Source organism: Strongyloides ratti (genome assembly GCF_001040885.1).
Source record: "Strongyloides ratti genome assembly S_ratti_ED321, chromosome : 1".
In the NCBI taxonomy this organism is placed as follows: Eukaryota; Metazoa; Nematoda; class Chromadorea; order Rhabditida; family Strongyloididae; genus Strongyloides; species Strongyloides ratti.
Window position 1 is genome coordinate 8,686,349 of NC_037307.1, and position 12,108 is coordinate 8,698,456.

At 25.3% G+C, this 12,108-nt stretch overlaps 4 protein-coding genes across 4 annotated transcripts; 2 read left to right on the forward strand and 2 right to left on the reverse strand.

Moving 5' to 3' along the window:
- Positions 1 to 189: 189 nt before the first annotated feature.
- On the reverse strand, positions 190 to 7,374 carry SRAE_1000271700 (DNA polymerase epsilon catalytic subunit A; the record flags this gene model as incomplete). Its single annotated transcript, XM_024649826.1, has 4 exons — positions 190 to 2,970; positions 3,595 to 6,745; positions 6,802 to 7,299; positions 7,340 to 7,374. 4 exons carry the CDS (start codon positions 7,372 to 7,374, stop codon positions 190 to 192), a joined length of 6,465 nt encoding a protein of 2,154 aa, XP_024503664.1.
- Positions 3,119 to 3,502, forward strand: SRAE_1000271800 (MSP domain and PapD-like domain-containing protein; the record flags this gene model as incomplete). Its single annotated transcript, XM_024649827.1, has 1 exon — positions 3,119 to 3,502. The coding sequence occupies one exon, from the start codon at positions 3,119 to 3,121 to the stop codon at positions 3,500 to 3,502; it is 384 nt and encodes a 127-aa protein (XP_024503665.1).
- Positions 7,375 to 7,797: 423 nt separating the features above from the next.
- On the forward strand, positions 7,798 to 8,256 carry SRAE_1000271900 (Adrenodoxin, mitochondrial; the record flags this gene model as incomplete). Its single annotated transcript, XM_024649828.1, has 2 exons — positions 7,798 to 7,871; positions 7,914 to 8,256. 2 exons carry the CDS (start codon positions 7,798 to 7,800, stop codon positions 8,254 to 8,256), a joined length of 417 nt encoding a protein of 138 aa, XP_024503666.1.
- A 563-nt stretch (positions 8,257 to 8,819) lies between these two features.
- On the reverse strand, positions 8,820 to 9,488 carry SRAE_1000272000 (Potassium channel tetramerisation-type BTB domain and BTB/POZ fold domain-containing protein; the record flags this gene model as incomplete). The annotated part of the gene is made up of 1 exon (XM_024649829.1): positions 8,820 to 9,488. One exon carries the CDS (start codon positions 9,486 to 9,488, stop codon positions 8,820 to 8,822), a length of 669 nt encoding a protein of 222 aa, XP_024503667.1.
- Positions 9,489 to 12,108: the final 2,620 nt, after the last annotated feature.

Consider the following 12,108-nt stretch of genomic DNA (forward strand, 5'->3'; position numbering starts at 1 on the left):
CATATATTTTAATGTTAATGCTTTATTGTGCAAAATATATAATGTAATTGTATATGATATTGTTATTATTTTTTTTTTGTCATTATCACTTTCATTATATAAATAAAATAATTCTTGTAAATAGTACAAATAATTGTTAAAAAAAAATTTTTATTTTACAAAATAATTTTATGAAAAAAAAAAATTTAATTACAAATCCAAACAACTTTCAACAATATCTTTTAAAAAATTAAAATTATTAGTAATAGCTACACAATAGAGTATTCTAAGATTACTCATAATTTCAGATCTTTTATTAATAAATTCATACTTATTACTACACCCACATTTACTGCTAAAATTATTATTTCTTATTTCTTTACATTTAACACATTGTAAGTCTTGCATTGAATAAGCTATTATCATTTTATGAGCTCTTTGTAATAACATTTGTTCAAGAATATTTTTATCAAATGCTTTTTTACAACTTGAACAAATAAATTCACCAACACCATTATTTTTTGTATCAATCATACATACATCTATCTCACTATGGTTATTACAATGTTGACATATTAAATGATCAAGTACACATGAATATGTAATTGGTTTCCAAAAAGATTTTTCACTATATTTATCTATTTTCATTAAATCCATTGCTTTACAACGAACAATTTCTATTTCTTCCTCAATACTTGAATCTAATGATAAAATTTTTATAAAACAATTTACCATTTCAAGTGGTATATTATATGTAAATTCTTCTGCCATATATATTGGTGGTAAATCATCTGGAATCTCTGCATTACGATATTTTTTAATATTTCTTTCTGTTAATTTACACATTTTTTCACATACATCTTTTAGTATTTTTTCTTTCTTAAATTTAATAAATTCTTTGTTATTTTTTTTGTTGTTAGAACGATAAAAATCACCTAACATTGTCATATAACCACCAATAAAATTATTAAATATTGCTCTACTAGCCTCATCAGGAAAGTAAGAACTCATTGCCCAATTAAATATTAATTCATCATCATCACTTGTATCACCAACTTTCATAGCAGCATAATTTGATGGATCTATCCAACTAAAAATATCCCAATAATTTTGTACTGTAAATGTTAAAACAGAAAATAAAGGATTTCGTGACAATGCATCAATCATACTTCTAACAAAGTTTGTTCCTGTATAAATAGAATCTTTTTCTGTACTAATAATTAATCTTGTATATGAACAATGTATAACCTCACCACCAACTCTTGTAATTTCAGTTACCAATAAAAAACATAACTTTTTCATTAATACTGTTACAGCTTTAGAAATAGCTGGATCATACATCAATGATCTTGGAGATCTTAACCATCTATGAATATTTGAAATAACTTCATCAGCTAACATAGCTCCATCACTGTTTATATCTTTTACACATTCAACAACAACTTGTCGTAATACTTCAACAGATTTATTTGCAGCAGCAGCTTCATCCATAATTGAAAACCATATTTCTTTTCCAAAAATTTTATCTTTTGCTAATTCAACTCCAGATGCAAAACCTAATGAATAATTTGTACCTTCAGCTTCAGCAATCTTATTTGCTTGAAGTAACGCACAAACAGCTAAGCATCCTAAGTTAATATCAACAACTATTTTACCACATTTATAAGCTTCTTTATTAATAATAAAAGAATGATGAGTTCTAAATGATACAGAATCCCAATCATTTGTAACTCTGTAATCTTGTATATCTTTTCCACCCAAATCTGGCTCTGGAGCAGTTGTAGCCCATAATAAATAACCTTCTCTGTTAAGACAACGTGCATATATAATATCTGCTGCAAATGTGGCAAAATCTTCTTTAATATTTCCAATGGGTATATTCAAATATCTTCCTTGTGTAATTAACTCATCCAATAAAACATGTGAAAAAAGGAAATTCTTACAAATTCTACTAACAATTTTATTTTGCCATCCAAGTGTTGTTAGAAGATCTGAAGGTTCAGCTACATATATTCTAACATGAGGAAAATATGATAATACAGGATATGTATCAGTAAGATATTTTCTTGTATTCGGAGATTGTACTAATAATATGTAAAGTTGTGACTCATTAATACCAAATTGTTTATACATATTTTTCATAGCTAAAGCTACATTCCTAACATCCCGACACTGTTGAATTTCAATATCTAATTTTGAATATGCTTCTCTATCAAAATATTCCTCTTTGTGTTTTTTTAAAAAACGTTCCAACTCATCTTTGTAAATACTCTTATTTCCCATTATATCTAAATTTCTATTATGTACAACAAAAATTTTTCCTAAATTATGAGTAGGGGAAAAAAAGGCAACAATATGCAAATTCCCAGAAGAATAATTGTAGAAGAAAAGTTTTTTTAATTCTTTATCATATAAATAATTTTTTTCTATTGATGGTAATATTTGTAGTTCATTCATGTTATAAGTATTAGTATTTGAAGCCCTCATACTCACAATCTTTGCAACAGCCCCAATTGATATCATACTTCTAAAATCTAAAGGTACCTGAGTTTCATATATACCTTCAATTTTTTTTTCACACAATTGCATATATAAATCACGAAGGCTAGAAGAAAAATTAGTTTCATCAATAGAATATTCATACAAATTAAGTAATGGTTTACAACGCGGTAAAATTTTTTTTACATGCTTTACATCATTTTTTGGATGATATTGATTAACATAAAAGATTCTTGGCACATTTACATTAAATTTCTTCATTGTGTTGCCAACAATTGCATATACTACAAATAAACCAGGTGTATCAGTTTGTGAAATTTCTACAATTTCCCAATTTTTTTTTAAAAATTCATTCTTACTACAAAGTACCATTTTTTCTAAAGTTGTAAGCGGTCTGTTTACTAAACTATTACTATCATTATTACTAAGATTCTTCTTTCTTTCAGCAATATTGTTACGAATTTCTCTCCATCTACATTTGTTGTAATTTATCTGAAAAAAAATTAAAAAATTACAAATATGCAAAATTTATAAAATTTGTTTAATAATTAAATAAATTTCAAATTTATATATGTTTAATTTCTATAAATACAACCAATTTTTAATTCTAAATCACATTTAAAAATAATTTTATTTTATTATGGCTCAATCAGTACCACCAGGTGACATCCAAACCCAACCAGGAACCAAGATCGTCTTCAACGCTCCATATGATGATAAGCACACTTATCACATCAAAATCACCAACTCTGGAGGACGCCGTATCGGATGGGCTATCAAGACCACCAACATGAAGAGACTCGGAGTTGACCCACCAAGTGGAGTTCTTGACCCAAAAGAAAATGTTCTTATGGCTGTCTCCTGTGACTCCTTCGCCTACGGACAAGAAGATACCAATAATGATCGTATCACTATTGAATGGACCAACACACCAGATGGTGCTGCCAAGACCTTCAGACGTGAATGGTTCCAAGGAGATGGTATGGTCCGCAGAAAGAACCTCCCAATCGAGTACAACCCTTGAGTACTTTTTTATTACTTATTTAAAACTTTTGTTATTTAATTTTTAAATTAAATAAAATTTAGTAATAATTTTTTGATCTTTTTTAAACTTACCCATTCGATGAATCCATCTTTTTTTATTGTCTTCCTTTCATTGATTGTTTTTATTTTTTTATTTGTTGGAGAATCTTCTACTGTTTTTGAATCATTGTTAAGTACAATACTTCTTCCTCTCTTCCTATTACAATTTCCTTCGTTTTCTTTGTCAAAGTATACTCCGCTACCAATAACCTCGATGTCTTTAACAGGGTTTGGAATTTTTTTAAATATGCTTGTAATTTTAGGTTGATTTCTTTGAAATTGTTTTTCTTTCTTTATATTATCTAACCATTCTGGATGTGGTAGTCTTGGAACAGGATTTGGTACACCTTGTAATGCTGCTGGTATAGTTATAATTTTTTGCATAGTATTACCAACCCTCTCAATATAATATGCCCAGTCAATAATATTACGAATATCAACATTTTCCTCAGTAATTGCAGAATCTTTGGTCCATTGTCTTAAGAATCTTGCTTGAGTTGAACGATTTGTCTGAAATATTGCAAGTGGAATTGCTCTTTCTGCAACTGGAGCATCCAAAGGTTTTTGTGATATAATAAATTTACAAGCTAGTCCAGCATCTCTGACCATTTCATCACCTAAAAATTGTGCCATTCTCCTAGCTGTCGTAATAGAAGTACTTTTTTGTCCTTCATATTCAGAAAGTTTCCTTGACATACTACGATTTTCGGAAATAAGATCAAATAACTGTTTATCTGTCATATCAACACCTTTTGAATATAACACATCTAACCAGTAATCAGCTTCTTTAGCCACGTATTTATAGCATTCTTCCAAAGTTGTACCTTTTAAAAATAATTTAAAGACATTTTCCTGAAATAATTTGATCATGTTTAATTCTCCTCTTCTTTTTAATTCAAAACCTTTCAATTCAGATAATGAACCATCAAAATTAAATACGGCATATCTTTTTTTTAACTTTTTACCTTCTTCTTTAGAAGCAGGTAAAATCATTGCTAAGTATGGTCCATCAACTTCAAAGAAAATCGAATTTTCACTTTTTATTTCGCAATTTCCGTCTTGTCCTGTGACATGGTATTGGTGATTTGTAAATTTATCTTTAACTAATGCATTTAACATAGAACCAGCATAACTTATCGTTACCTTGTCCTTCTTTAATCCTTGTAATTTAAATGTTAAATTTTCTGGCAAACTTGAAGGTAGCATACACCATATACCGTCTGTATCTAATTCAAGAGGTCTTCCAATTTGCTCAACTAACTTCCTGGCCTCTTGAATAATATTTGCACCAGTATGGCAAACAATACCAGCCATTTCCATTGAAAACCAACGTGAACCCCTTCTCATAGCATAACCATAAAAAGAATTCAAAATACATTTATGAGCCATTTGTAATGATTCGTATAAAATAACTCTGGATTGACCTATTCTTATACCATTTAAATCATCTGGAGGTGTTTTTGCAAGTTCACCTTTTGCTTTCTTTAATTTTTCTTTATAATCATAACGACGATCACGAAAAGCTTTAACTGTATCAACAAAGAATCCATGTTCCCTTTCACAAACTCTTGTTGTTCTTGTTTCTATTCTAGTTACATGATTTTTTCCATATGCTCTTCTACAAAAATCTTGCACTCTTTTTTTTTCCAATTTCATACGTTCTTCTTTTGGTAATTCATGAAAAGGAACTGGAGGTTTGCCAAAAGACTCTGTTTCAAGTTGTTGAATTATTCTATCGTATTCTGTTCTTGTACAAGGCATCAATTCACCTCTCCATACCCAATTCATATCTCTTTTACATTTAGCATCAGGAGTATTATAAATACAAGCCATACAATCTTCTTCTGAAACAATAGCAGGAGGTTGAAGACGGTTAGTTAAAATAATATTTGGATACATAGCACCAACATCTAAATGATAAACTTTAGGATATTCAAATAGATTAGGTGTGTTTTTTAATTGATCTAATTTTTCTTCTGTTTCTTTACATACTTCATCAAAATTGATAACATTTTCTAGGTCAATTCCATTTTCAACATTCAAAGCAAACTTCATCGTATCTCTTACCTGTTCTTTTAACATTTCTAATGCTTCCGGAACGATACAAAATCTTGTCTTAATATCAGCACGAAATACTCCTGACTCCAAAGCTTCTACTCTACCACCAACATAAGTTTCACTTTCAATAACACGATTATCAGAAGTGATTTTTCTATCACCATCAATTAATTTATTGGGAAATACAATATTATTGTGAAAAGCTTCAACCATCAATAATGATTCACAAAGAGTACCGGATCCTTTCCTTAAAACATCATCACCACCAAGAGGAATAATTGTACATAAGGCAAAAATGAATGGATGTACATATTTCATGTATAGATAATATGTCGCAACAGCATCAGAAACTGAATAATTAGCTAATATTTGTGGTTTTTCTATAGCCATAGTAACCATTAATTCTGGATCTAATTCAACAGGTTCATAACCTAATTTGGCTTTTGTGCATGCTTTCAAATTTTGTGAACCCATTGGTAAATAAGAATCTCTCTGTACCCAACGAAATGCATCCATATGAATACAATTATCTGATTTGTATTCTCCTTGACTATCTTTAGAAAAGCCTATTATTTCCCTCATATTTAATTGATAATGTCTTGCACGTGCATCTACAAAAGGCCAATCAAAAAAGTCACCATTGTATGTTACAATAATTGAAGGTCTTGATACAATAATATGATCAAAAAATCTTATTAATAATGCTTTTTCATCTTCTTCATTAAATACTGTAAATTCACCGGGATACTCAGGTTTTGGAGTATACTCAAAGTTATGTATATCTGCACTAACAACAGTCCTATTAATAATTAAATACCCAAGTCCATCAATCATATAAGAAATCATCATTATTTGATCAAATTCAGAATCTGGAAATTTTAAAGGCATTTTTGTTGTTTCAATATCAAAAGCTAAAACAACAGGTTCTGCAGGTTCAATAATATCATAATTTCTTTTAAGAGAAGGCAATCTATTTTCATCTCTTCCTACTACAGTGTACCATAAACCAACAAAAATTTTCATATCTATAGATACCCTCATATGATAAGGTACATCATATTCTCTAATCTCAATAATTTTATCTATAGCATCCCCAATTTCATGAGTATTAATATTACCAAGATGCCTAAAAATTGACATAAATGTTAAAAAAAAATTAAATAATGTAGATTTATTTCTTACTTTGCAAGAAGTGATTTATATTCTGTTTCAGAAGCAATTCTCTTTTTATTCTTTTCAATAACTGGCATTAATTCTTTTTTAACTTTTTGAAGTTCAGTAACACTGGGAAAACTTAATTTTAAATATTTGCTTTTAACACCACTTAAATGATTCTTCAAATCTAAATTTTCTTTCTCTATAATTTCAATTTTAATAAATTCAACATACTTCTTTTCTAAAAAACTTGCAACACCACATTCAAAACCGCTGACAGTTGCAAGAAGAAAGTATGGTCGAAATGGATAACATATCTTGAATCTTTCACCACTTTCTTCGAGAAAATAATAATCAACACATGCAATAATATCTTTATTATGTTCATCAATTAATTCTGATGATTGAACATTAACAAGCCAGGCAATCTTTGGTTTTGAATCTGTATAAATACTATAACCATATTTTGCATCAGTGTCATTTTTAAATTGAATTCTCTCTTTACGTTGAAGATAATTTTTATCACTAAAAGTATACTATAATAATAATGAAAAATATTACTTACTTTTCACGATTATCAACCTCTGCTGATCCATCCATTTCTAAGCTAGTGATTTTAGTAATTATTTATGATAATAAAGAAAAAATTAGTAAGAACCAATTAGAAAATGGAAAAAAATCTTAAATTATTATTCCAATAAAAGAAATGATACTTCGTTTTTTGGGCAGCCGCCATAAAAGAATTCTCAAAGCGAAAAGTTTCTCATTATTTTCAATGTACATAGTTATAGGGAATGATTGTATAAAACACGTTTTTTTTTATTTATAAAAAAAATATGTAATTTTGATTTCAAATTATCTTTACTACAAAAAAAAGTAACTTTCAAATATTTTTATGATAAGAAATCAACTTTATAATTAGGTTATTTTATTAACATTCTTAAGTATTCTTCAACAAGATTTCCATTGGTGAAACGTCACATTTTATTTTATTTTTAAGGCAAATTTTTTAAATACTTGATAATGCTTCAACGGGTTATTGGAAATTCTATTAGAAATTTTAATGTATTGACATTACGTATGCTTTCAGCAAAAAGGTAATTTTCAAATTTATTATTTATATTTTTGTTTATTTTTAGTGAAGGAATAAATGTGGTATTTAAAACTAAAGATAATGAATACACAGGAAAAGGGAAATTGGGAGAATCTTTATTGGATGTTGTCATTAATAATGATATTCCATTAGATGGCTTTGGTGCCTGTGAAGGTACCATAGCATGTTGTTCTTGTCATGTAATTTTGGAACAAGAACATTATAATAGACTACAAAAACCAAATGATGATGAATTGGATATGTTGGATTTAGCTCCAAGTCTCGAAGATACATCTCGACTTGGTTGTCAAGTAATTTTAGATAAAAATGATAAACCAGAAATTCGTGTTATGGTACCAGACATGACTATAGATGTTAGAACACTTTAAATTTTTATAGGAAAAAAAAGATATTTTCAATTAACTTTTTGATGTATCCTTTTGTATATATAGGCTAAATTCTAAGTAATAAAATTTTTCTCTATTTTCATATTTTTGAAAACTTTCCTTAGAGAAAATATTGTATTGACTGAGAAAGAAAAGATTTTTTTAAAGACATTAACATACTTGAAAATTAAGTTATTGACAAGGGGATTTTACCAAACGATAGAATAAATTTTGGATAATAATATAGCAAAGATTCAGATATAAATTGTAATTTTAAATTTCCCACGATAACTTAATTTCTCGATTAAAAATAGAGTTTTAACATAAAATTAAAAACATTTATTTAGAATAAAAGTAACATATATAAAAAAATATCAAAACTGAATTTTACAATTATTTCTTTTTGCTATTATTATTATTATTATTTTCCAGTAAAAGTTTACCTTTTAATTGAAATAAAGAATATATAAAGAAAAAAAAATAGATGAGTCTTTAGAAGGTGATTGAAAAGCTCATACCAAGTGGTTTTGGATTGAAAAAAAATTTAACTTATGAAAAATAAAGATTTATCTTTTTCTTTGAAATACAAATTGGTTATAGTGCATAAATCGGTGATCATCATGGTATCTAGCATCTGGCATTCCTTGAGGTGTCATGGTAGATGCTGAAACAAATTTAAATCCATTAAACATAAGACAATCGAATGCTTGCTCAAGATAAGTATGTTTTAAATAAAATCTTGATGTATAATTTTCTTCAACCATCCCACAACCGTATCTTGTTTCATTCAAGGTATCACCAAAAACTTCTCTACATATATTAGTTTTCCCACAAATGAGAATTCTCATTATTTTTCTAAAATTGACATCACATGACAAACCTTGTTTACCAAACATTAATGTACCATGATATGCAACGGTAATTGTATTCATTTGTGGATTTTGTTTTAATACATTTTCAGTAATATTTTCTAATTTCCAATAAATTGTTTCTTCTTTTAATTTGTTCCAATTATCAAAGTTATCAGGTGCAATAATTCTAAGTTGTGGATGACGTAATGCATTAATTATTAATAACATTATATTCGGATCACGATCTATAAATATTTTTTCACTTCCTGTCTGTTTTACCATTTCTAATAACAAAGATTTTGGTTCTCTTTCAAATATTCGCCTCATGCAGGTAACTTCACGGCCTGATATATCCATAGTAATTGTTGGGCTTCGTCCTGTCATGTTTTGGTAAATTTATTTTTAATATCTTTCATTGAAATAGTATTACAAATAGTAGAAATATAATATTTTCAGTTAGGATAAATAAATTTCTTTTTATTTTTTGGTTAAAATATTCTATAAGCTTGAAAGATATTTATATATAAAAAATACTTTAATATTTCATAAACACTTGTTAAATCTCTAAATAGTAGTGGAAATTTTAAACTGATAAATAGTCATTTTAAGATAAAATAATTTAAAAAAAAAAAATAATAAAGAAGTACAGTGTTTTAGTTTTTTAAATTTAATAGTTTAAAAATTTTAATATATGTGTATTAAAAAGAAAATTCTATGAACTTTAAATGTTATATAATCATATAAACATAATGCCTGAAAGCATTGCAAATATAAACTCTTTATTTTTAATATTTTATTCCTCCATAGGGTGAAGTGTAAATGACACAAATTATCATATAAAATTAGAATTAAACTAAATAAATAGAAAAAAGGTGCGTCCTTATACGTTTGAATAAAATAAAATATTCCTCATTTGTACTTAATGAAGAGTAAGAAAAGAAAAGATAAAAATGTACATTTGTATGAAAATCAAATTGAATTTTTTATTAAATATAAGCATTATATAATAGGAATATTTGTTTTTTTTATTTTTTTTAAAAGATTCAAATAATAGAATGATGTAAAATTTTTTAGCAAAAGAATAAAAAAATTTTTTAACAATAGTGATTATATTATATTAATAAAATAAAATGTACATTATTTAAAATTAACGTTTATTGTGATTTATATTAAATAATATTAAAAATTTTTCTACAGAAATAGGAAGTACATTAATTAAGGTTTAAAATTGCTTGTATCTTCTTTTTTTTCTATTTTAAAATATGTCATTTTATGGTTATAAAAAGATATATTTTGAGGAAAATAAAAATATATGATAAGATAAATATATATATTTATATTTTAAAAATTTTCTTTTAGTATAAGAAATAATATTTGTATTACCAGCTCTTCCATAATAACGTTTAAATGACAAATTTTGAAAATATCTCAATTCGGGTTATCAACAAGCATAAAAAGATTGTTCATTTTATTTATAAATGTCAAAATCATTGGAGGTCTTTTTTTTTCTAAATATATTAAAAATTATATTAAAAGCATCCTAATTTAAATAAAATGAAACTTTATAAGACATATTATTTTATGGATGATTAACTATGTTTTCCTATTTTACATATTGAATATTAAATATTTTTATATATACTTAAAATAAGAAAAAAAAAAAACAACATTATAATATATTAAAAATTTAAAATAAAATTAATTTGATATTCATAACCAATGCTACTTCTTTGTATTATATTTAACCATTTATATGATGAAACTATAGTGTATTATTTTTTTTTACCAAAGATTTGTAAAAAGATATAATTTGATTGATGGTATAGTAGTAATTTTAACAAATAAATGTTTTGATAACAATAGACATTTGTTAAAGACAATTGTTAAAATATAACTAAAATTGGTAGATAATTTTTTTTTAATATAAAATATATAAAAATATGAATAAATTTTAATATAAATTTATAATATTATAATAATTTAATGTTGAAACTTAAATAAAAAGTTTTATTAGAATAAAAAGCAATAAGAAAAATTAGATATAAAATAATTTTACAAACATCCTTTCTTGTTCCTCCTTATAATTTTACATATAGGGACCTTTTAATTACATTTTACTATTTCTAATTTTTACAACCAAAAATGTCTAAAGTAAAGTTTTTAACAAAAATTATTTATTCTTCTTTAAATAATTTATTACTTTTTTTTTAATATAATAAAAATTTAACAATATATTTCTATAAAATAAAAAATTATTTTTAAATATTTAAAAATACTAAAAATATTATATAAATTATATCCAATTATTTTGAAAATACATATATACTTATAATAAAATATATTATTAAAAAAATATTATCATTTATTGCCATCATATTTTATATGTCATTGTACAATATAACAATAATATTTATTTTTTATCCATACCATTTTTCAACATATATTTAAAGAATTCTCAAGATAATAAATATTCTTTATAATAATAAAAAAAAAGACAAACTAATAAACGGTACAAAAAAAGTAATAATATTTTATCAATAAATTTAGAAGTTCTCTAAAATGATACAAACTTTCTCTTAAAATAACCATTCAAAAAATCATTATATTTATAATTATATAAAAATAAATCTTTTAAGAAATAAAAATACTGCAAAGCTTTTGAAATTAGAGACACAGGAAAAAGATATTATATTTTATTATTAATAGGTTTATAATCTTTTCCAAAAACACAAATGTTCTAATTATTTTAGATAAAAAAAATAATATACATTTTTATAATATCTAATTTATATAATAAAAAAATAAAAATTTATTTTCTTAGACTTCTATAACAAAAATAATAAAAAATTTCAACTGTCATAAAACCTAATCATTTTATAATAAAGTTGAAAAGAAAAAAAATAAAATTTATTTATTTATTTATTTTTTTTTATATTTATTCATTAGTAACTAAGGAATACATTTTGATATTCCCTTAGAGTGAAAAGAGGAAAAAAACAATATT